General features: G+C 41.1%; 2 protein-coding genes across 5 annotated transcripts in view; one reads left to right on the forward strand and one right to left on the reverse strand.

Moving 5' to 3' along the window:
• The first annotated feature begins 1,330 nt into the window (after nucleotides 1–1,330).
• PLA2G12B (phospholipase A2 group XIIB) lies at nucleotides 1,331–18,197 on the forward strand. 3 transcript variants are annotated; one of them, XM_045842418.1, is made up of 4 exons: nucleotides 1,331–1,671; nucleotides 10,939–11,027; nucleotides 13,947–14,112; nucleotides 16,520–18,197. In XM_045842418.1, exons 1-4 carry the CDS (start codon nucleotides 1,461–1,463, stop codon nucleotides 16,639–16,641), a joined length of 588 nt encoding a protein of 195 aa, XP_045698374.1. In that variant the 5' UTR covers nucleotides 1,331–1,460; the 3' UTR covers nucleotides 16,642–18,197. The 3 variants fall into 3 exon arrangements, with proteins under 3 accessions (XP_045698374.1, XP_045698375.1, XP_045698376.1); XM_045842419.1 differs by having other exon boundaries at nucleotides 16,523–18,197; XM_045842420.1 differs by having other exon boundaries at nucleotides 10,939–11,015.
• A 107-nt stretch (nucleotides 18,198–18,304) lies between these two features.
• OIT3 (oncoprotein induced transcript 3) overlaps nucleotides 18,305–25,479 on the reverse strand; it is a 28,827-nt gene continuing 21,652 nt past the window's right edge. For both annotated transcript variants that reach the window (XM_045842417.1, XM_045842416.1), the window contains exons 8-9: nucleotides 20,513–20,612; nucleotides 18,305–19,104 (exon numbers count right to left, since the gene is read on the reverse strand). In XM_045842417.1, the coding sequence (XP_045698373.1) occupies nucleotides 18,934–19,104; nucleotides 20,513–20,612 (271 nt within the window). In that variant the 3' untranslated portion in view covers nucleotides 18,305–18,933. The remainder of the gene's footprint in view (nucleotides 19,105–20,512; nucleotides 20,613–25,479) is intronic.

Below are 25,479 nucleotides of genomic sequence, written 5' to 3' on the forward strand. Positions count from 1 at the left end.
TAAAGATTTTATTTATTTATTGTTACAGAAGGGGAAAGAGAGAAAGAGAAACATCAATGTGTTCCCTCTCACATGTTCCCAGTTCCCAGCAACCCAGGCCTATCCCCTGACTGGGAATCAAACCTGCGACCTTTTTTTGATTCACAGGCCGGCACTCAGTCCACTGACCCACACCAGCCAGGGCGGCCTTGCTATACTGACTGAGTCATTTAACTTTTGTAACTCATTTTTTACCTCTTAAATGGGAATGATATTTACCCTGCTTTGTAAAATTGATGTGTAAAATTGATTATATTTATAAGTATATATATATTTTATAAATATATACATACATGTATGTGCACACACACAGTGGTTTGAAAAGGTACGGGTGCTTTAAAATATGGAGGCACTGTTGATCATGTGAAATATTTTTCACCTCTACCATTCCTTGACTGAGAGTCTTTAGACAAACACACTTCTTACCTAAAATGAAGAAATTTAGTTCATTATATTCTTCGGAGTTTTCCAGACTTTTGAGAGAGAAGTTACATTTGGTCAAAAAAGTGTATCATTGTGGTAGACTAGTGATTTCAGGATGGAATTCATCTCTTCCTATGACTAATAGCAAGTATAAACTAAACATGATGTCAAAACACTAGACTTCCGTCAACACTCTTAAAGCCTCAAATTCCAAATAGTGTTTGTGAGGAACCCTGTGACTTTTAAGCACCTGAAGGCAACTCAGCACTAGGAGAGCCGAGTTCCTCCAGGACCACCCCGGGCAGTCCGTAGATGCCACACAACCGAGTGTAAATAAAATCACTGGTGTAAGTGAAGAGACAAGCAGGCTCCGGCGCCAGGCTGCCTACAGTCGGGAGCTCCGCCAGCCTGGAGGACAGGGTCTGAGCACCAAGTAGAGACGGAGGCAGAGGCGGGGGTCCCAAATCTGAATGCCCAGTCCGCACACTCTGACCATGGGAGCGGGTGACATTGTTAACCCACGGTCACTGGGGTTTTTCTGAATCCTTTGTACATATTCCTGAATCTCCCTCGAGACCATATGTAGGCGACTGCCTTAGGGGTGGGGCTGGGACCTTGGGACAAGAACCTGCCTGACTCCAAAGGGCCAAACTTGTAACTGATCAATAGATTAACGAGCTGGTTGGGGGCAGAATTCCAATGGCTCCAAAGCCTCCTACAGATCGCCAGCATCTCCCTCCTCCTCCAGGGCTGTGGAATCCACTTGGTAGTGTTCTCTCTTGCTGGCCATCCCTCCCACTGCCTAACCTTTGCCCTTTCTAATTGCCCTGATCTCATCCCAACCTCCATAGCTATGTTTAAAGTCCACCTCTGGGGAACACAGACTGAGTGTTCCAGATAATCCCTTTTGCGGTCCTGCCCGACCTCAGGCCTACGGGCTGTGTGCCTGGGCTTCCCGGGACTGGCTGGGGTCTGAGGAGGACCCACCCAGCTACAGGATGAGGCTGGTCACCAGCTCCTTGATTCTGTGGCTCAGCCTGGGGGGCGGCCTGGCACAGAGCGACACCAGCCCTGACGCAGAGGAGTCCTATTCAGACTGGGGCCTCCGGCACATCCGAGGCAGCTTCGAATCTGTCAACAACTACTTTGATTCCTTTCTGGAGCTGCTGGGAGGGAAAAATGGAATCTGTCAGTACAGGTGCCGATATGGTGAGTACACACGGTTTCTCTTTCTGTAAAAGCTGCTCCTGGTGGACCTGTGAACGCCACTGCAGGGTCACAATGGGCCGTGAACTTTTTGCTGTCATTCACCTCTTAGGTAGGCTTCACCCAGTGAAATCTGAATCTCAAGTAAACAACAGATAATGTGTTAATACATTTGAAATAGAGGGTCCGGCACAAATAACGCCCCCTCTTTTTATTACAAAATCATGAGCATGTGATTCTGTAACATAACAATCTCACACTCAAGCACACCATATGACATTTTAGGTGAAATGGTCGAATTAACTGTATAAACTATTACACCCATATTATCACCCTACCAGCCACACTCAAGCAGGCTTTACTTCTGCTGGACCCTGTATGTGGGAACCACTTATACTGACAAATTATTGGTTGTTTATCTGAAATGCAAATTTCACTGAGCTCCCTGCATTTTATCTGGCCATTTGAAGGGGTTTGTCGTGAGGCGGCACTTCGGGGAAAGGTGGCGTGGACGAGCAGCGAGAGCACAGAGGTGTTTGGGAGTTCCTAGGATGAAGTGGAAGCTGTGCATCCGGAGGAAGTTTTGCCAGGGGCTGAGGTAGCTTCCTAAGTCACTCTGCACTAAGCCTGGAAATGGAATTTTCCCCCTAGTGCTGTCCACACCGTCCTTCCAGCTTTGCAGGTCCCTGATAGGATCTGCATGTTGCCTCTCCTCAGTCAGCAATGGCAGGCCTTCAGTGGGCAGGAAAGGTTATTGCCAGCTGCCTCTGCCCACCTGGGACCAGGCCCTGAGGGGACTGGGACTGTCCCTTAGGCCTGGTGCCAGATACAGCATTGTGAACGGGTAGGAGCATCATCACCTGGCGCCGAGGTAAAGAGGAAACCTGGGTGCCGGGATGCATGCCTGGCTGCCAAAGAGGAGACCCTGGGGCCAGTTCTTCCTTCCCTGCTCTGAAGTCCACGTAATGGGAGCTGAATGCTGAGCCCTGGACCTCAAAGCTGGGAGGCAGGCAGTAACTTCAAAGGCAAATGCTTTAAAAAGCATATGCAGTCTCATACAGCATTGGTTTTATGGTTGAGTTGATCAAATGTTTCATCATGGGGCTAGAGATAAAAATAGAGAGCCAGTTTAGCCCAGCAGGAAAACACTTGCGAAATGTTTTCTCCAAACACTCAGCACACAGAACTCAGCTTTGAGAGAGACTCAGAAAAGCTACGTACTTGTAGACTCACCCAGTCTCCCTCTCCCCTTTTTACCTGCAGGCAGGAAAACTGCTCTCTTATAAGACAGAACTGACTGGGAGACAGTGGTTAACCATTTCTCCAGAATAAAAACTTCTGCAACACAGAATTTTAACCACCTATGATGATGAAAAACGAAGCTGCATTTTCTCTGTGAAGATGCCACAGGGTAAAAGCCTGGTCTCCGCCAGGACCGGCTTGGACCCCCAGCCATGGCTTTGTTGAAGGCGGGTTGTACACGAGCAGAGAGGCCTTGTCACTGGACTGTTCTCGGCCGGTCCACACCAATGGGGCAGGAAAGCGATGAACTCACTTCAGATCTCAACACAGGGGCTCTTTTCCTTCCCAGAGGCAACACAAGATTTCTCTCTGTGGTTCAGCACATACATACCAGCAGGAGTTTTTTTAGGAACACAAGAAGCAACACCTTTCTTTAGCAAAACAGCATTAAAAGATTTCAGCAAATTCTAGCTGAAAGCTTCTACCTGGGCAGGCAGGGTTGGTGTCAGCTGCTCTTGGTGGGGGATGGGAATAGTCAACAGAGAGATTGCACGAAGGCAGATAACTCCTCTCACTCTGCAAAACAGAACTGTTCAAGGAGGGGCCTGAAACGCACATAGAATATATGGGCGAGGCCTTATTACCTGGGGACCCAGCAGAGAGGAGGACCTGGATGCGGTGCCTAATCGGTACAGAATATCTTTTCAACTTGATTGTGAATCAAGCATTCTTTTGAAGAGATAACACCTAATAATTAGCAGAGTCTGTGCATTTTAGTTGGCCCTGTGATACACCTCTCGTACACAGTGTGTCTCTTCCCTCTTTAAAGCAGAGGTTCTCCGACTCACCTGGACTCTAAATCCACTGCTGGGCCCTCGTCCCTCCAGTCTCTGATTTGGTTGGTCTGGGGTAGGGCCAGAAAATGTGTGTTTCTAACCGTTCCCTGGTGATCCCGATACTGCTAGTCCAGGGACCACACGAGAAAAAAAATGCTTTGAAGGTTGCAATCTTTTGCCAGAAAGAACAATTTAGCAGCAATTAGCCTACAAGAAAAAAATTCTATTTCACAGGCACTTACCAATACCAGGCATAGTACCTTGGGATTGCGGGTTTCTTTCCAGACCACCATGGTAAAGTGAGTTTCGACCACCAATGAAACAAGTTGTAATCTTTTTGCTGGTGGAGGGTCTCGTGGTCAGTTTGTAAAAAACACAACACCTGTGAAGCACAATAATGCAAGGCGTGACTAAAGGAGGTGTGCCCGCGCTTAAAACAACGGTTTGCTACCTTGGCCCTGCACTTAGAATCACCTGCAGCTTCCTACCAAGCAAACCAATTAAACCAGAATCTCTGTGGGCTGGACTGAGCCAGACAAGAGTATTTTTAACGTTTTCCAGGTGATTACAAAGTGCAGCCAAGGTTTGGAGCGGTATTTAAAAGGTCATTCTTGGAGAATTTCAGCCCATAGGTTGTTCAGATGGGTAAAGGTGTGTTTGTACCCTGGTAGCCTACAATAGCGTGTCAACATTGCGTCCCACACTTCTTATATTTAGAGCAATTCATTTTCATATCAGGACACAAATTCTGGTCAAAGGTCGAGCTACAAACAGTACAAGGAGATTCAGAACCATCGACAACACACATAGTGCAACTGTTATAAGGAGTCTGCACTGATGTGGACAAGATTCCCTCTCCCACTGCAGAGGTTCTGATTTAGAGGCCTGTGGTAGGACCCTGGAGCTGCTCTGGTGGTCGGTCCTAAGGGGAAAATCATGGGTTTGAATTGGGCGGTGGCAAGTGGAATCTCATCGCTGGTGACCTTGAACAAGTTACCTAACTCTCAACCTTTGTTTCCTCATGTTTATAAATTATGTTAATAATACCTACTTTGGAAGGTTGTTGTAAAAATAAAAGATTGTATATCTAAAGAATTACTGCTATGGGCTCTAGATGGGTAGCTTAGTTGGTTAGAGCAGGGTTCCCCTACACCAAGGTTTTGGGTTCAATCCCTGGTCAGGGCACAGACAAGAATCAGCCAGTGAATGTATAAACAAGTGGAACAACAAATCGATGTCTCTCTGTCTGTCTGTCTCTCTCAATTCAATTTAAAAAAACTTAAAGAATCCTTGCTATGTATGGCCCATGACTGGTGCCAAACACATTTTATGAACGTTATGAGAAAGATGGTCTGATGAACAAGTTAACTGTGCATTCAGATTCTTCCAGTTCTTTCCCAGCATTAACAAACAAACAAAACAAAACAGAAATCCCAGTGGCTGGACAGCACCCTCGGTTTCTGGAAGAAGTCGCTGAATGATTTGAGGTTCTGTGTCTGTGTGAAGCTCTCAGGCGGAGGCTCCCTGGAACAGAATGTCGTGTCTTAGAAGTCGTGATTGAAGATACTGTCCGCACTGCCACACTTTGTTTGAGGACCTTGTGAGGAATTTCTTTTTGGGCTTAGTTCTAAGGAAAAAAGTATCTTCAAATATCAGTCTTTTTTTTTTCATTAGACATTTTTTTATCTGTTTGAAATCTTAGAGCAAAATTTTATGGACCTGTGAGTTTGTATTTTTCCAGGGACACAATTCACAGCCTTTGTCAGATTCTTCAAGGGATCCAGAGCCCAAAAAAAGAAAACAGCTACTGGTTTAGAGACAAAGGTGGTTCTCGTGCCAGGACGCCCAATTGTCCCACTTTGCTGGGGACTGAGGGAGGGGTCTGGGGTTCCTGGGGTGTGGAGCTTTCAGTACGAAACAGGGACAGTCCCAGGCAAACTAGGTCAAGTTGGTCACTTCATGCCATAACTTTATCTACTTGAGCAGCTGAAATAGAATTCATTGATTCAATAAAACTGTCACAGTTCTGCTTTGTTCCCTTGATGTGTCACTTGTATGTCATGCTTGAGTGTTTCTGGAAGTAAGCAGGATGTACATTTCAGGTACAGGGCTCTGCCTCCTGGAGACCTGAGTGAAGCACCGGGCTGCTTCTACCAGAACCAGCTCCTCCTCACAGAGAGGGACTCGCCCTCCTGGGAAGACTTAACCCTTGACCTGGGTCGGAAAGCCCCAGGAGGTTTTACTGCGCTTTTTCAGTGACGAAACTGAGAGAAAAGGTTGGCTCCAGTGGCAGCACGCACAGCTGCAGGGAGAACTAGAGTTCCCTGGCTGACTCTCTTCCAAAATCACTCTCAGTTCTGAGTATTTCAAGTGTTTTATGGTGACTTTATTCAGAAGTTTCTAATTTTCATCTATCAAGTCTGTCAGTCTTTATATTTTCTGAAATTTTTGTCTTGCTTAGAAAGCCATCCTCACATTATGATTATAAGAACATTCTGCTATTTTTTTCTGGGAAAGCAGTCAGCTAAGACATAATAAATGAGTACTGCTGTGTTCCAATGACACTTTTTTATGGACACTAAAATCTGAATTTCATATAATTTCACATGTCACAAAATATTATCCTTGTTTTGGCATTTCCCCCACAACCATTAAAAAATGTAAAAATCATGTTTAGCTGGCAGACTATACAAAAACAGGCAATGGGCTGGACTTGGGTCTTTGGGCCAACCAGTAAACGATGGGATCGAGCCATCAGCACCCACTCCTATAAATAGCCCAAACCAGAAAATAGCACCAACTTGTACATTATTAATGCCTGGACTCAAAACCTCAAACTGTAAACTCAACACAACTCGAAACTACTCACACTATAATTTGAAGATATAGTATATTATTCCCGTCAAGACTCAAATCGTCAACTTTTTCCTTTGAACTTGTACTTCAAGCTTCATTCCTAAACAGATTTTCTGCAACGATCATAAATATTAAACACAATAAAAAATAACCTCCATCAATAGCACACCAGTTAGGAAGTGTCTATAGCTGGCGTTTCCTTGTCTTTCAAATTGGGAGATCAGAGGTTTACATTCTGTAAGTCCTCAAGTGCAGTGAAGGCAGAGGGAACACACGGGGTCTGCTGTGAAAGGCCCGTAACAGGAGAATTGTTAAAGGTAACTTTACCATCAAATCTAGACAATTGTTTCTTCATTATGTTTTTTCTTATTTCTTTAAAGCTAGTACATATAGAACATTTGTAAAAGAGCAATCCAAAAAAAAAAAATAAAATCACCATAATCTCACCTCCAAGATTAAATACACATTTGATCCTATGGCACAGTGTAATTATTTTCATAAGTGTAATTCAATTACTGATATTAGTTAATACACTTTACCTGTTTCCCCTGCCAGTGCTTCCCTCTCTCTCTCTCTCTCTCTCTCTCTCTCTCTCTCTCTCTCTCTCACACAGACACACACACACACACACACACACACACACACACGCAGGTATAGTAGAGTTTTCAAGCGTAAGTTATACTTCTTGAGACCTTCGAAAAGTAATGCTGGCATTACTGGCGGGCTGGCAGACTCCATCAATAGGTATGTTCCCTCTCCGTTACAAAAAAGAAACATTGAGTTAAAATAAAACATTTAAAAAAATACTCAGACTAGAATGAAATAAAGGGAAACTTTCAAGTTCCAGAAATCAAGGGAAGACACGAAGGGACAGCAGAGAGGGGAGCCACCACTGTGGCCATGGCCCATGGGTTTCCAGTCTGGCACACAGGCAGACGCCAGGGCTGGGGAATGGGCTTTAATGCTCAAAGAGAGGAAAAGTAACCCATTACCTTTCCTAAGAACTGGGAAATTGGAACTGTATTCTTTGCACAAAGCTTAGGACTGAGGAGCTGCCCAGGCTGTTTAAAAAAGATTAGAAACCCTCTATCCAGTATTCCAAGGAAATAGCAAGGATGTTTTCTAGTCACCTAGGGCTAGGGCTTGAAGGACAAATAAAGAACAATCACTAAAAATCTACTACTCCCAGCATATTCTAAGCACAGGTGAGAAATCTGAGAGACTAACATGAAGGATCTTGAGACTCCTAGCGCCGCAGCAAAGGCAATTGAGGGACCGCTCTATAGTGTACGACGTGTATGACCCAGAACACAGGAGTCCTTCAGAAAAACGAGCCATTCTGAAGACGAGTTCTCACTAAAAATTTACACAACATGTGAAAAATAATACACCATAAGGGAGAGTCAGTAAACATTAAAAAATGAAAGACTTAACATCCCCAAAGCTGGAGAGAATAAAATAATCTACAGAGTCTAGCACAAATAACACCCCTTTTTTATTACAAAATCATAAGCGTGTCATTCTGTAACATAACAATATCACACTCAAGCACACCGTATGACATTTTAGGTGAAATGTTCAAATTGCTGCCCATCTTGTGTGAGGTATCACGTACCCTACCAACCACACTGAAGTAGGCGTTACTTCTGCTGGACCCTATATGAAAATAATATAATAATATATATAAATAATATCACAAGAATTTTTGAAGTTATTAAAGGAACAGAAAACATAATAAAAATAACTCAATGAAAATGAACACACACATTTAAAAGAATTAAGTTATATTCTAAGAAATGAAAATTATAGTTATTGAAAGAAAAAACTCAGTGGATGAGTTAAATAGCAGATTAGTTACGGTAGAGAGAATTAGGAAAATATGAAATAGATTTTATGAAGCTAGTAAAAATTCAGTATATAGAGAGAAGAAATTGAAAACATGAACGCGAGTTTAAGGAGCATAGGATTAAAAAGATTCACCACTCAGTGATGCGAGGCCCAGAAGGAGAAACTAGAGGAATGAGGAAAACAAAATATTCAGACAATGGCGGTGAATTCTTCAGAGCTCAAAGAATCCCTAATCTTCGGATTGTTCCAAGCAGGATAAGGATATGTAATTTTTATCTAGATACGTTGTAAACTGTGGGGGTGGGGAGAGATTGGAACCCTTGTGCAGTGCAGGTCGGAATGTAAAGGATGCAGCTACTAATGGGAGGAAAAGACAGAAAACTGTAATTGAACAACAATTAAAATATTTAAAAAAAGGATGCAGCTACTGAAGAAAACAGTTGGACTATGCCTCAAAAAGTTAAACATGAAATTACTATATGACCCAGTAACTCCACCCCTTCAATATATACACGCAAAAGAATTGAAAACAGAAATCTGAACAAATACATGTGCACACTGTTTATAGAAGCACTTTTCCCAGGTTGAGTCAGAGGATGGAAACAACCAAATTGTCCATCAGTGGATGGATGAATAAGCAAACTGTGGTATTTCCAGAGAGCGGATTCAGCCATGGAAAGAAATGGGGTAAAACACAGATAAACTGTGAACACATTAAGTGAAAGAAGGCAGTCACAAAATGTTAGATATTGTATGATTCCACTTATTTAAATATCCAGAATAGGTAAATCTCTAGAAACAGAAAGCAGATGAGTGGTTACCAGGGATCGGGGTGGGGGACGGAGGGGAATGGGGACCAGCTGCTTAAAGGGCACGGGATGTCCTTTGGAGGAGGAGGGAACGTTTTGGAACTAGGTAGGGGTGATGGTTGCACAACATTATGAGCGCACTGAATGCCACTTTAAGATGGTTAATTTTATGTTATGTGAATGTCACCTCATTGAAAAACAGATTAATTAGACTTCATCAAACTTTTGTTTTTCAAAAAATACTATCAAGAAAGTGAGAACACTTTATTGAAGGACAAAAGAAAATGAGAAGCTTTACTTTGCCCATGTTTGAGAAGACAGAATATTCTAGGAAAGTCAGTTGTCTCCATATTAATCTATAAGTTCAATGTATGTTCAAGCAAAATTCTGACCATCTTGAACTGTGGTGACTCTCAAATTCAGATGCAGGTGTAATTCATATCCAGGAATAATCAAGACAATTTTGAGGAATGATAAAGAGGGAGGGCTTTAGAGTGTACATTTAGTATTTAAAAGTTAAAATGAAAATGGGGTGCAAAGGGGCTTCAACTGTACTTGTAATATTTAATTTAAAAATTTTATAGGAAGTTTGATGATGTTAACCTTTATTATGTTTGTGTAGTGGGTTCATGGGTGTTGGTTTCTCTGATTTTTTCTTCAGTTTTGAAATTTTGTAATAGAATAATTAAAATATCTGATAGAAGACTAAAGAAAAAAATAGAAATGCCACGTACCTCACTTCAGGGATTAATTTTTAGTTTTTTTCTTCAGTCTTACACTCTGTCTTGCATTTCCTTAAAGGAGAACATGGGCTTTGGAGGCAAACAAGACATGTGGACTTACCTCCTACTTCTCCCACTTACTGTGTGGCTTAGGCAAGTCACACGGCCTTTCAGTCCCATTCTTCTTATCCAGGTTATATTGATAAAACTACTCACTGGAAATGACTGTTCTGAGGTCACCCGAGGTCAAGTCGATCTTTATGATGACTGCCATTGATACAACTGACAAAGGTTCCTTGTACATATTTGCAAGATCATTAAATAACTGAAATGCGAAAAGGCTGTACTTGAACAACAATAAAAAATAAATAAATAACTGAAATGCCATGTAGGAGAAACCAAGACATTAAAAGCTTTTCAGACAGGTTCTGCTTAGTTCTGTATTAGAAATGCCAAAAATAGGGGTGTTTTCTTTGTTCTTTGGTCAATAACAGTGTCTGCATCTATGGAATTTTGCAAAATTCCATTCAAGTTATTTTGGAAAAATATTTGTGGTAGTTATAATTCTGATTTCTGAAGTGTATGATCAGGTTGTGTTTTCCTTTTTCTGTGCAAGGAGTGAGGCCGGGCAGTGGAGAGAGGAGTAAGAAACCCTAAGTTTCAGCTCTGTTTTGCCAGGCACCTCATCTTCAAGGTCATGCACTTAAGAAACGTTAGAATTCTTATTAAATAAATGCTCATAAAATTCTTCGAGAGTAGGAGAAAAATGCCAAGCTTGTCCTTTATGAGATCATCATCACTACCATCATCACCACCTAATTTGGATGTATCTGCTGAGGAACAATAACTTTGAAAGGAAAAATTGAATTGGCTTTTAGATAATTTTTATTTCATGAATGCTTCCAAATGCTTCTTCTAAATGTTTCTTCCTGCTTCTTTGCTTTCTTTCTCCTCTAGGAAAGGCACCAATGCCCAGACCGAACTACAAGCCTCAGGAGCCCAATGGCTGCAGCTCCCACTTCCTGGGTATAAAGGTACCAGAAAGTGTATGTACCACCCCCATCACGTTCTTAATGGATTTTCTTTTTTTAATTTATTTTTTATTGTTATGCAGTTACAATTGCCCCAGTTTCCCCCCCATTCTTCTCCCCCACCATACGCACCCCCACCTCCCACATTCAATCCTCCCTCTTCCATTGTCCCTGTCCTTTATACATGTTTCTTGACGACCCTTCCCCTTCTTTCCCCCATTATCCCTCTCCCCCATTCCTCTGGTAATTGTCAGTTTGTTCTTTATTTCAGTGTCTCTGGTTGTATTTTGCTTGTTTGTTTGCTTTGTTGATTAGGTTCCACTTATAGGTGAGATCATATGGTATTTGTCTTTCACTGCCTGGCTTGTTTCACTTAGCATAATGCTCTACAGTTCCATCCGCGCTGTTGCAAAGGGATTGGTTTTAATTAAGACAAATTCAAGAGTTATCACTGATGGAAGTGATCACTTATAGAATATAGTTGAGCAATGTGATTAAGATTTTAAATTGGATACAGAAGAAGGGAGATAATTTTTAAAAGAAGTATCTGATTTCCTTTACTCAGAGGCAGCTGTCTCTCAGATAAGTCCTTATACAGTGAACCAAGAAATTGCCATCGCAAACACCTGCCAAGCTTCAGGGGCTCAGACATAACTAAATCTGAAACAGATCTGAGGGCTTTTCCCCCACTGTGCTGGAGCCAGCTGGCACTGACCAGTGAGAGCTGATTGGGGAGCATCGTCAGGACTTCTCGTGTCGGGAGTGTCAAATCAGCTACTTTTGGACTATTAACATCATAGAAATCTGCAAACATCCTCCCTAAAATAACCCTCCACACACACATCCAGCCACTGGCTAAACGTTTATCATGCACTGTGGACCATTTCTCAAACTGCCGGCCTCCCCTGAAAATAAGTTACACATTAATTTCTTTTAAGACTTCTTTAGTAAAGAGGTTTTATGTAAAATGTAGGCAGAGGAATTTCATATCTAAACTGATTTTTAAATTGTAACTTTACTAGGCTCAGCTTTACTTTTCTGATGATTCAAAAGATTTTACTTCGTAATAATTGTCTAAGCAGCATGATGCTTATTCTAACTAAATCCTGCTCCTCTGTGTGGCATTTTTATGCAGATTGGAAAATGGTCCCCTTCCCTCAATACAGTATTCTTCAATTTGTCAGAAATTTATCTTAATATGCTGATTTTGTTAGAAAAGGAAACTTGACTGCTATTGGCTAGACATTTTTCTTAATAAACATATAAATCCATGATGTCTTGTGGGAAAGCACCCGTAGACATGATCCTCTGGAGCATCGAACAGCCTGCGCAGCTGTGCGCCCAGCCTTGTCCGCAACAGTCAGCATGTGCATGGACACAGGAGAAAGACACTCATTTCAAACATATATTTATATTAGAAACACCACCTACTTTTGGCCAATGTATTTTACTTGATGCCAGTTTAGCAGCTATGGAAGTCGTATGCATTATATTTTAGAAGTAATGTCATTTGGTTTGCTGATACAAACTCGAACCAGTTCAGGAATTTCCAATTCAGTTGGATTGAGTGATAGCCTCTGTACTCATAATTCTCAGCTACCTCTGTGTGATATATTTTTAGTTTTAGGGGTAAGGTATAAACAAAGTAGTTTACCCAGAATTGCAGAGCCCAGGCCCCTGCCTAGTCTAATAATGAGTTAGATTATCTCTTAATGTTGCTTAAAAGGGCATTTAAACTGTCAAACTGCATATTTTGCTTAGGTGGCTTTGGAATAAAAGTTTGAATAAGAGAACACTTAGGAGACCCAAGGGGAAAGGACCCATAATAGCTGATGAATCAACCCCCACCCATGCCCTGAAACCAGATTTTCACAGATTCTATCCAAGTCCAAGTTTATATTCTCAGAAAAACTGCAAAAGATTCCAAGATGCTCTATCTACACCTAGACCCATCCTGTTTCCATCTATTTTATACACCATATGATGATTACTCTTCTTTGTTCACTCTTTATATCATGTCCCTTCCTCACTCAAGTGTTTATCAAGTCTAACTAGTTCCTTTGGAAGTCAAAGTCATCCATCAACTTAGCCTTTTCCCCAGTGAAAACTTTTAATATGTATGCATTTCCCTGCTAAGACTCTTGAAGACTAAACAAACTAATTGATCTGCTCACATATGATTTGCTCATTATTTCCTTCCTTTACCTGCTATTTTCTAAGTCTACCCTAATTTCTGTTAATCCTCTCTTCATCTTCTTTCAAAATCCTCTAAAAAATTCCTGTTTGATCACTTTACATATGGCACTCTATGAGCTTACTCAGCTCATGCCACAACATTTACATTGGTTAACAAATGTGCACACATGTGTGTCTGGGTGTGTGTTAGATGTGAGCAGAGTCCCTTGTGTTCAGGAGCTCTGTGTCCTCGCCCTGACTTTGCCCCCAACACGTACACACACACACACACACACACACACACACACCATTAAAACAGTATGCGGTGGGTCTCTGATCAATGCTGGTGACTGCTTGAGGAGCTAAGGCTTTATTTTCCATAATTCTGAGTCTTGGGATCCTTTGCTCAAACAAAATCTCACATGAGTTTTAGCTAAATTTGGAAGTCTTGAAGCTCTGTTCCTGGACTAATGTTCAATTTCTATTTTCATCACTGTAGTGGCCTGTGGATTTAAAAATTACTACAATCCAGAAGAAGAGAAAACAGATCACTCTGAGTTATTAAACTAATAATTAAATTGTGATTGAAACTTACCATCCTGTGACTATCAGCCTGACATATTCTCTCAAGTCACTGGTGTTTCTCAATTGACCTGAATATGTGGCAGGAATTTGAGAATTGGCTCACTCAGCATAAGGGCAAGGTTGCCTAAGGTCCCTGGTCTAAACGTGGCATTTTCCTCCTTCTCTTTTCCCCAGATGGACTTGGGCATTCCAGCAATGACCAAGTGCTGCAACCAGCTGGATGTCTGTTATGACACTTGCGGTGCCAACAAGTATCGCTGCGATGCGAAATTCCGATGGTGCCTCCACTCTATCTGCTCTGACCTGAAGCGAAGTCTGGGCTTTGTCTCCAATGTGGAAAGTAAGTATCTTAAGGGCATGTACCTATGAGCAGGCACTTTTGTTCTTGTTTTCACACAGAAATGTATTCAGAGACCCTTTTTTCAAAGAGGCCGTGAGTGATCATTGACCTTTATGGAACACGGAACCATGCAGGAAAGGCTGAGGGGGATGCTGGGCACTCATGCGCTGAAGCTCTTGCTGTCTTGCCCAGGAGCTGCTGGCTCCACTCCTGATGGATGGGCCACACCAGGGCCTTCCCAGAGACATAAAAACTTACCCATTAACGTGGAGAAAGAGTTGCCCAGTTGGCTTTAGCTATCCATTCCACTGTTAAGTAATTTTCCATAAAAGGAATTATTCTGTATGGGATTGCTTGGTTATTTTCTTATTTTGTTCTCAGTCAGGGAAAAAACTTTCTTAAAAACCTATTTTTTTGTGTGTGTAAAGGTACTTGTATACATGTACTTGAGGATAATTATTTTTAAACAGCTGCTTAGCTGATTTCTAACACTGATTCTGTAATTTCTTTTTCCTAATTCACTTTAGGAAAAATTTTAATCCCTTAGTTTCTGAAGCCAGAACATTACACCCAGGTATTAGCAGTATATATATTTTAGATGGTGATGTTTGAAAGTCCAGCTTATAAAAAACTGACCCTGTACCACTGAGAAGGTCAGTAGGAAAAATTGAGATCTTGTTCAAAGATCCATATTCAGAGTGCAGTCCTTGAATAATCTATGAGGGCTTGAAAATACAGATGATTGATTCGGCCCTGCAAAAGGGAATCACTCTGCCTGTACCAGCAAAGGGTGAGGAAGTACTTGCTGCTCATCCAGGGTCAAGTCAAGTTACTTTCTTCAATCAACGCCCTATTGGTTGTTTCTCCTAAATATCTCTGAAAACTTACTGCAAATTAACTCAATCTCTGGGTCCCATCAAATTTATTCTCCCCATAGGGACCAGACATATTTTTACACCATATAAGTCTGGTCATCTTCCTCTTCCTTAGGATTAAATTCAAACTCCTTGCTATGATATACACGTGTTCATCTTTAGCCTCCCTCTTTAGCATCACCTTGCTTATTTCAGATTTCTCTCCTGACTTTTGCCTTTCCAAGGTACTTGGGTTGATGGCCCATATCTTTCTGCATCTGCAGTTCCCTCTGCTTGGAACACTCTGATCATTCATTTATTATTGTTGTTGAAGCAGCTTTATCGATGGTGAAAAGCTGAAAGCTTTTTCTCTAAAATCAGAAACAAGACAAGGATACCCACTCTCACCATTTCTATGCAACATAGTATTGGAAGTCCTAGCCAGAGCAATTATGTAAGAAAAAGAAATAAAAGTAATTCAAACTGGAATGGAAGACACAAAAGTCACTACTTGCAGGTGACATGACATTATATATAGAGAAACCTAGAATCCCCCCAAAACTGTTAAAACTAATAAATAAATTTAGTAAAGTTGCAGGATATAAAATCAACATACAAAAATCTGTTGCATTTCCATACACTAATAACAAACTACCAGAAAGAGAATTTTAAAAAAAATCCCATTTACAATTGCATCAAAAAGAATAAAATACCTAGAAATAGATTTAACTAAGGAGGTGAAGGACTTATACACTGAAAACTCTAAGACACTGATGAAAGAAATTGAAGAAGACACAAATAAATAGAAAGGTAGCCCATGCTCATGGACTGGAAGAATTGATATTGATGTCCACACTACCCACATGAATCTACAAATTGAATGTTATCCCTATCAAAATTCTAATAGAAGGTGTTCTGAGATGCCTTCCACAGCAATCCTTACCCCTAAAGGGATAGAGACCCATGCTGTGGGCTCCTATACCACCTTGGGGTAATTTCAGTTACGGCGTAGTGTAACCATCTCTTCACCTGTCTATTTGTCATCCTCTTTTTCTAAACTGTGAGATACTTGAGTTGGGGTCCCTTTGGTCTCTGTATCCGTGATGCCTGACAGAGTGGCCAGTCAGCGTATCCAACAGGCACACATGTTTTTCAGTGAGTAAATGGCGATTCACCCCACACTTGAACAGGGAAAGCTACAGGGAACATAGTAGTGTTATCTGAGCAAGTGTTCTGCAAAAATGATAAATTTTCCATGGAATGACCATAGTGGTGTGGAAGATTCCGATGGCTAACCATGGTTTTGACCTGGAGGCCCATACAAGGAGGGTACCCCAAAGTATATTCTGCTCTACTAGATTAGATGGAAGCTTCTCTGAAAAACCTTCTTTTCAATGTATGCTTTTCCTTTAATTCTGAATTTGAGTCATTACTTCTACTTTCCTCTGGGTGTGATGTCAACCTTGGAAAGACACTACCTCTCTAAAATTACTCATACTGCTTGGGGGTAGTTTTAGGTATTAACTTTTATACTTCTCTGTGTATTTTTCAAGTAGCATGCGATTCTCTGGCTGACACTGTGTTCAACACTGTGTGGACCTTGGGCTGCCGACCCTTTATGAACAGTCAACGGGCAGCCTGCATCTGCGCAGAAGAGGAAAAAGAAGAGTTATAAGGAAGAGGTGATTCCCTGTTGGTTCTGAGTGACACCACAGCTGTCAGTCCTGGAGAGGGGAAAATGGGGCAGATGTGTCTCATCCCTTTTTCCAAAAGCTTGGACGCCTCAAAGCAGGAGGAAGGAAACACTTGACAGCTGGAACTTGAGTCCCATCCTTTGAGGAGAATTGGAAAGAAGACACGGAGTGATCTGAAGCTCACTCGTCACTTTAACGCTGGTCTCCCCAACTCAGACACATTCGCCTGGAAATTCAGGCTCTTCGCTTAAAGACTCTATAAATAAAGACTAAATACTGGGATTCCTGAACTTAACAATCATATTCATAAGTGAAATTTTGGAGAGTCCAACCATTTGGGAAGCAGTGAGTTTCCTCTAGTCCATGTGTCAGTTGCCAGTAAGCATCTCACATATAATAAAGTGTACTTTTTAGAAAATTTGAAAAGAGATGAATGAATTCCATTATCACTAATTTGCTTCCATTTTGCTTAGAAGAAAACAGAACCCAACCTGGTGAGTTCCATCAACGATCACAGTTATTCCCTCTGGTGCTGAAGAAGTAAGAATCAGCAGTCACAAGCTCATGTGATGAAAGCCAGTGCAGGTGGAGGTTAGGTGGAGTTTGGTCTCTGAGGTTCCATTTCTTTTCCTTCAGGGAACAATTCCCGTTAACATCCCCAAGTACTAGGTGGTCTTCGTATCATGTTAAGATCTGAGAAGCACTTCGTAAAAATTGCCACTGAAGATAACTTGAAAAGTCCCTAAAATCTGGGGGGAGTGAGAGACAAGTGGCCATTCCCCAAATAGTGGTTCTCAACCCTGACAGCAAAGTAGAATCAGCGGAGGAGAGCTAGAACACAAAGGCTCTCAGGGGGTGGCGTCCACAGACAGGTGCGCCTTGTTGTGTTGAGTTTGGCTCTATTGCACTTCACAGACATTACATTTTTACAAATTGAGGGCAAGACCTCCCCCCAGAAAGAAAGATTATGATGTGCTTTATTGAGATACTCACTGTATCGTCGTGGTCTGGAACCAAACTGGCTGTATCTCTGAGGTATGCCCGTGTTGCTATTTCATAAAAGCGATTCTGATGCACTGTGAGGACTGAGGGCCACGAGGGCAGGGATTGGCAACTGAAAGCCCGTGGACCACATCAGGCCCGACCCTTGTTTGCGTTAAATCTGATTAGAACACAGCCGTGCTCACCTGTGCCTGGGGCTGCTCACGGGACACAGCAGCGGAGTTGAATATTTGTGACACACACGGTACAGCCCAGGAAGCCTAAAATATTTACCATTGGCCTTTTCAGGAAAATTTGGTAAACCCCCAATCTAGAGAAATTTCTCCTTTCCTTTCCTTTTGTTTCCTTTAATGTCACTGGTTCCATCAAGATGTTGATTGTAGCCATTTCTAAAAAGAAAAAGAAGAAAAGCTGTTTTCTGATCTTACGTAAACCCACAAAATTAATATTAAGAAATTGGATTTGACTGAAGATAAAATGTATCTCTACAGTTTATGCTATTTATTTCAATAAAATATATTAAGCACCTACAAAACAGTATTTTATAACTTTTTCTATTGTCTTATCAATCTGAGGGTATAGAATACCAAAGAACAGGGCTTATATTACCAAATTTTAATTTTGTCTACAGTTCAGTTATTGAACCACAGAAATGCATGTTAATGAATTTAACATTTATTCATTGAAGACATTTCACTTAAGACAATATAAAAACATCAGAAGAAAATATTGTGAAAGAGAAAATCTAAACAGTATTTTTAGTACACACTTACACTGATGAATTTCCAAATCCCCTATAACTGTTCTGTATTTGAATTGAAATTTCAGGGTATATTATTTACATATTTGAGAAGTCAATGGATATTTAAGTCATAGTTTCAAGCAACTGTTTACTTTTTTAAGTTCTTAATTTGAAATATTATACCCAACTTTTGATTTTAGTGGTACTACTGCATCCTATGCAAGGTGTTTTATTGTAGAAAAGACACGGAGGGAATTGGGTGAACTGCCTTCTGTGTGGACAGCAGAGCTTTCAGCCTTGGGAGGATGAAGCCCTAACGGGGTCGGGAGGGTGGGGGTCGGCAGCAAGCTGCCCTCTCGTGGCCCAGTGGGCGGGAATCCGAATGAGTGGAGTCCAGGGGCATCTAGACCCACAGCGTGAGGTTTGAAGAATGCCAATGTTCTAGCGTGTAGACAGGTGTTCTCAGGGGGAATGGGGAGAAGGTCCAAACAGGTGGGCAGCCCGAAGTCAGGTCTTGGGTGTTCGGGTCCTAGTCCTCCCAGTCGATGGTGATCGGGCCGCCTGTCAGCATCTGGCTCTGCATAGTAGCTGTGCTCCCTCCTTCTGCCTCGCGACGCACTCGCCGGTGGCAGCCCTGGGCACAGCGTGACCGTTCCTCCAGCATTCCACAGACAAGGACCCGGCAGTGCAGAAACACTTCCTGCAAGGACCATAATTGTAATTAACAAAAAATTACAACAGCTATCGCTTGTGGGGCACTCTCTAGAAGCCAGACACGGCCACATGTTTCATGTAGATTTATCTCATTTCATCTAAACAACAACCTTTGAGGTAGATGTTATCATCTCCATTTTAGAGATGAGAAAACAGACAGTAGAGAGATGAGAGAACTTGCCCAAACCCACACATTAGTGAGGTGGCAAACACATGGAGTCCCATGGATAATTGAAAAATCCCACGTCCATAAATTATGTGCAGGGCCAGGAGAGACCTCTGAGAAGCCAACATCTACTGATGTGAACACCTTCGCTCTTCACATGGGGATGAGGAATAACATTGGCTCCCATGCACTTCTGTGGAAAAGAAGTTCTTTCTCCGAGCTTCTTCCTATAAGTAACTTCCCAAAGCATGTTGCCTCGTTGAGGAGGGAGAGCAGGATTAGCCATCACAGTTGGCACTTGTTCTGCAGCAGTGATGCAGCTGCAAAGGATGTCAGTGCACTTAAATGCAGTGTGGAAAACACTGTTGGTTTCTTAAATTTGTGCTGAAATGTTTCAACAACAATGTTGAAAAAAAACCTTCCAGCTTACCCTCCCATATAAAACTGCTTATAACCCGTATATCCATGTGTGCACATTTAAAAAGTAGCATATTCCATACGTAGGTAAATTGTTATGACAAGTTTTTTCATATCTCCTTTTTCTGTATTTCCATATTTCTATACCATTTTAATAACTACTTAATACTGCACTAACTGATATGGCTGCCCTATCTGGGGTTTTTTTTTTCACTCCCCTTAAACGGCACTATAAACACAGACCATGAGTCTTGTTTTTCTTCTTTTGCTTGCTTGTTTTTGAGAATTAGAATTTTGAGAAAAAATAATATGGTGATTTTATGGTTATTATACATATTATTAGACAACTTTCCAGACAGTATACCAATTTATATAGCCAATGTATAAATGTACAATGTAATTTTGCAAGTGTTTTGATTCATAATTTTTATAAATGAATATGCATAAATGTATCACAATTGTTTTAATTGGCATTTTAAGTATTATTTTCACTGAGTATTTCAATATTTATTTTTTCTGTGAGTTTTCTGGCCATATTCTTTGCCATGTGGTCACTACACAGGCTTTTTCAGCCATTTCTGCTACAAGGGTTTGAAATTGGGATCATATAGTACTTTCTTCAAACAAGCAGTTATTTTATTGGGAGGGGCAGATAGTTACAACATTCATGAAAGTGTTAAGCTTCTAGATGGCCAGTTTTACAATATTTTTTCCAGAGGTGATGCAGATTGTAACTGTGGACTCGTAGAATGCCAACATGTTGGACACTGGGAAGGAAGGCTCAGGTGGCTGGGGCAGGGGCTCAGCTTACCTTGTGGTCTTTGCCCACAAACTTGAAGACAGGAACCTGGAAGTGCTTTGTGAGGTGGTCCCGTGACGTGTACTGCTTTACTGAGTCATCTGAAACACAGCTAAAGTAGGACAGGAGAGCACGTAAGGCTTGATTGTTCGAGCAGAGGTGGAAAAACAGTCCAGGCCAACGTGCTTGGTCCAAGCAGAGGGAAACTGGGTGGAGGAGGCTGGGCTGCACCCAAGCTTTTTGAGAATGAAGGAAAAATGAAATCCCTTTCCGACCCAGCCCTGCTCATGGGCACTGTCCGTCCCAGCTGTCGGTCACTGTCCCCACAAACTGCACACGAGGACCTCCAGCTAAGTCAATGTATGGAAGCATTAGCAGCAACAGCGACATTTATTTCAAAGATAACTTTTGACATAAAGGTCTCTTTGTAAGGCTGTATTTTAATTTGCAATATATTGCAGGAATTCTGCATTCTCGTACTTTATTATTGGTTTGAAAAGGCTTTTGTTTAACTGGAGATCATAAATATTTATGGATACTTGATACATAGTTACCCCTGAAGGGGATTCAAGGGCGAGCAAACCCCAATTCAGAGAGCTGCATGAAGATCCAAGTTTCTTAGAGAATAAATAACTGGTTCTATTGGGGAAAAGTCATTCAGCTCCAAATTGTTTTCATCCCTCTTTTCCCAAATTTAATACTAAACTGTAGCTTGACAGGGTTTGGGGTTTTAATCTCAGGTCTACAGGGTTAGTTGGGGGAAAAGAAGTATTACAGATTTTCCAGTTTGAGGCCATGGTTTAGTATTTATGAAACTTTTCTCCTTAAAGGTTAAAGGCCAAGGATCACACTGTGTCATCTTTTTGCCCTGAATTCTAAATGGAGTTTTTTCTAAGCATTTTTCTTTTTATGGGTACCTAATAGTTTCTGTCCACCAGGCCAGGGAAAAAGGATCAGCTAGAAAGCCTGTGAAACTCGATACTTCCTTCCTGTGCTAACGGACCACTTTCTAGTTCTTTAACTTGCTCTTTCAGTGCAGTTGAAAACTCCAACAAAATTGTTTAAAAGTAAGATGTCTTGACTGTATTATTATTATCTTACTCCGCTGAACTGAAGAGGATGTAAACATAGGTGGTTTACATCCACCTATGTAATGTGGTTCCTGTTATTTCTTGCATTTATGTATTTATTTTCACTTTCCTTACGTAAAATTAATTTTTGCCACCTTCCAGTCACGTGCTGTGATAAATCCTGTCGCGCATCTAATCTGTGCAGCACGGCGCGCAGGGCGCTGCAGAGCGCAGGCGGATGAACAATATGGTCTATGAAATCAAGGAGCGTGCATTCCAATGTTTATAACAACACTGGTAATGCAATGTCAAATGGCAGTTTTGTCTAAGTGTCTCAGCATTTTAAATTTATCTAAAGATACTAAGGGGTGGGGCACTTGGAAGAAAAAAATAAAAGAAAAAGAACCAAGACGTGCTTACAGAGTATAATACACACCAGACTTCAAAGACTTAGCAGGAAATGTAAAATATCTCACTAGTAATTTTTTATTAACTAGATGTTAGAATGATAATATTTTGGAGAAATTGGGTTAAATAAAATATTTTATCAAATTTAAATGCCATTATTCTTCTTTAAAAGAAAAAGTGAAGCAGAAAGCGCTGTTCCTAGGCAACACGTTCCAGAATAGAATGCAGGGCAAACTCTGGACCTTGGGTTGGTGTTTGCTGTGGTTAAACAATTTAGTTCTGACAACTTCAAGTTCGTGTGCTACCAGAAAGGAATGATGATAGATGATATTCCAAAGAAATTGATTATACAAAAGTTGCCCAGTATTTGATTTTGGATTTCAATATGTTTCTTTTTCTGGAGATTAAGTTTCTAATTCCACTTTGCCTTGGCTGGTATGAAATTATTTTGCATTCTCATAGCATGTGTCAACTAGTGCTAGAGGGCGGTGACTCAGATGTGTTAACTATCAAGGGAAACCAGCTTCATTTACATTTAAGCTGAGGACAGTAAATCATCAAACAATTTACAGATGTAAGTGAACTGCATTATGTTTACTCAAGGCTCTGCATCATTATGCTAAATGCTCCGTAAAATTCATCAGGCAAATATTCAGTGATGGTCACTCTGGGCTCAGCATTGAGAAGGGAGGAGAAGGAAGGTTTCTTGTTCAGGTTGGGAGGAATCAGGGAAGACTTCATGAAGGAAATAAACCTCACTGAATCTTGAAGGACCAGTAAAAATCGCACATAAAGAAAAGGGCAAGATTTCAGGCAGAGGAAACAGCAGGTGCAGAGCCAGGAGGGTATGAGTGACAACAGAGTTTGGGACTTGCTCATCGTTCCCTCTGACAGGAGCGGGAACTGGAGGACATAGGAATCAGAGGGCCAGGCGCAGTGAGCCAGGGTGAGAGCTGGATTTTTATCTTGAGGGATTACTTCACATGCACCATTACTGTAGTGCCCACGACTGTCCCAGAGATGGGACTATTTGCCTGTATTAAATAGGCCAACACAGCTGTGTTTTTGAGTTCTTGTCTCTACTTTTTAAGCATTATAATTTATTCCACAGTTTTTTATTTTCTGCTTTGTATGTGCTGAGGGCTGGCTGGGAAATGAAATAGTATACCTTCTTAGAACTGTCTAAAAAAATGTCCCAAGGGTCTGAATAATAAATATACAAACAAACTTCACAAGTTTTATTGAAATTGTAGATTACATGATTCCCTGGTGAGTTATGATTATACATTTATTTTTGCAAAAGCAAATTTGAGTGGCAAAAAAAAACTCTCAATGTTAGAGAAATGTTCATTTTGATGGTAGTGATAGTTTCACAAGTGTATACATCATAACTTACCAAACTGTACACTTTAAATAGTACATTTATTGTATGTCAATAGTACACCAATAAGGCTGCATAAAACAATTAAAAAGGAACCAAAATGTACTCTCCCCCTAAAAGTAAATCAGTTCTCTAATCTACTTAGCATTAAGTATATATCTAAAAAATAAGTAAATTAAATATGATGCTTCTACTTTTTCTTTTAAAACTTTCCGGAGATTACTTAAGAGGGAAATAAATCCAAAGGACTATAGATCCTTGTGAGACCTATTACTTGCCATCCAAACCAGCTCAGAATGACACATTTTCCATATTCTAAAAACATGCTCAGGAGACTGACTATAGGAATCTGAGGCTAGAAGGATTCCTACTGGTAAACAGTTACATTTATCAATCAAAGGAAATCAAGAGCCATTAAAAAGTTTTCAGGCTTCTGGTCAAGATGGAGGTGTAGGTAAACACAGCTTGCCTCCTTGCACAACCACAGCAAAAATTACAACTAAACTATAAAACAACTATCACCCAGAATCATCAGATAATCGAGCTGTATGGAAGTTCAACAATCAAGGAATTAAGAAAGCCACATTTATTCAGATGGGTAGGAGGGGCAGAGACGTGGAATAGGCAGTCCCACTCCCATGTGTGGTGGATAAAAATCAGGAGGGATACCTTAGGGGCAAGGAATTCCAGCCCCACACCAGACCACCCAGCCCAGGGTTCCAGTGCCAGGAAGGTAATTCCCCATAACTTCTGGCTGTGAAAACTGTGGGAGTTGGGGTGGTAGAAGAAACTGTGGGATTTTCAGGTGTCTCCCCTTACAGAGCCCACAACAGACTTAGGACCTACACAGACTCACTCCCTCTGGGCTCCAGCACTGGGGCAGTAGCTAGAAGGGCACCAGTGGCATAGGGGGAGAAACTAAAGTGTCTGGCATCAGGGCAAGTGCTTGGGGGCAACTTCCTCTGGAACAAAATTCCAGAGGCCAGGCAGCAGCCATAGTCCCCCTCTCTGAACCCTCCCCCAACAGAGCCACAGAGCAGCAACACCATATCAGAGGCGCCATCACCCTGGTTCACAAGGGTTGCTCTGCGCTGGCAATTACCTAAGTCTCTGCCCCATGTAACTTACAGGCGCACTTTTCTACAATAGGACACACTATTAATGCAGGTAGTCAAAGCAGCTCTACTAATACATAGAAACAAATACAGGGAGGCTCCCAAAATGAGGAGACAAAGAAATATGGCCCAGATGAAAGAACAGAATAAAACTCCAGAAAAAGAACTAAACAAAATGGAGATAAGCAATCTGTTAAATGCAGAGTTCAAAATACTGGTTATTAGGATGTTCAAGGAACTCACTGGGTATTTCAATAGCATAAAAAAGAACCTGGCAAAAATAAAGGTTATAGTAAGTGAAATAAAGAAAAATTTACAGGGAATAAAGAATGGAGGGGATGAAGCCAAGCATCAAATCAATGATTTAGAACATAAAGAAGAAAAAACTATTCAATCAGAATAGTAAGAAGAAAAAAGAATCCAAAAAACAAAACCAAAGATAGGCTAAGGAGCCTCTGGGACAACTTCATATGTACCAACATTCAAATAATAGGGGTGCCAGAAGGAGAAGAGAAAGAGCAAGAAATTGAAAGCTTATTTAAAAAAATAATGAAAGAAAACATCCCTAACCTAGTGAAGGAAATAGACATACAAGTCCAAGAAGCACAGAGAGTCCTAAACAAGAATCTTAAAAGCAGCAAGAGAAAAGCAGATAGTTACCTACAAAGGAGTGCCCATAAACTGTCAGCTGATTTCTCAAAAGAAACTCTTCAGACTAGAAGGGACTGGCAAGAAGTATTCAAAGTGATGAAAAGCAAGGACCTACAACCAAGATTGCTCTATCCAGCAAAGATACCATTTAGAATCGAAGGGCAGATAAAGTGCTTCCCAGACAAGGTAAAGCTAAAGAAGTTCATCATCACCAAGCCATTATTATATGAAATGTTAAAGGGACTTTTATTTAAGAAAAAGATCAAAACAATGAACATTATAATGGCAATAAATTCACAACTATCAGCAACTGAATCTAAAAAGCAAACGAAGTAAACCAGTAGAACAGGAGCA

The sequence above is a fragment of the Phyllostomus hastatus genome, unplaced genomic scaffold, assembly GCF_019186645.2.
Source record: "Phyllostomus hastatus isolate PE091 unplaced genomic scaffold, TTU_PhHast_1.1 phas_contig_38, whole genome shotgun sequence".
Lineage (NCBI taxonomy): Eukaryota > Metazoa > Chordata > Mammalia > Chiroptera > Phyllostomidae > Phyllostomus > Phyllostomus hastatus.

Excerpts from the sequence above, each read along its gene's own strand:
- PLA2G12B (XM_045842418.1), top strand. The coding sequence starts at position 1,461 with ATGAGGCTGGTCACCAGCTCCTTGATTCTGTGGCTCAGCCTGGGGGGC. Across the intron at positions 1,672-10,938 it reads TCAGTACAGGTGCCGATATG|GAAAGGCACCAATGCCCAGA; the intron begins GTGAGTACACAC and ends TTTCTCCTCTAG. Across the intron at positions 14,113-16,519 it reads CTTTGTCTCCAATGTGGAAA|TAGCATGCGATTCTCTGGCT; the intron begins GTAAGTATCTTA and ends GTATTTTTCAAG.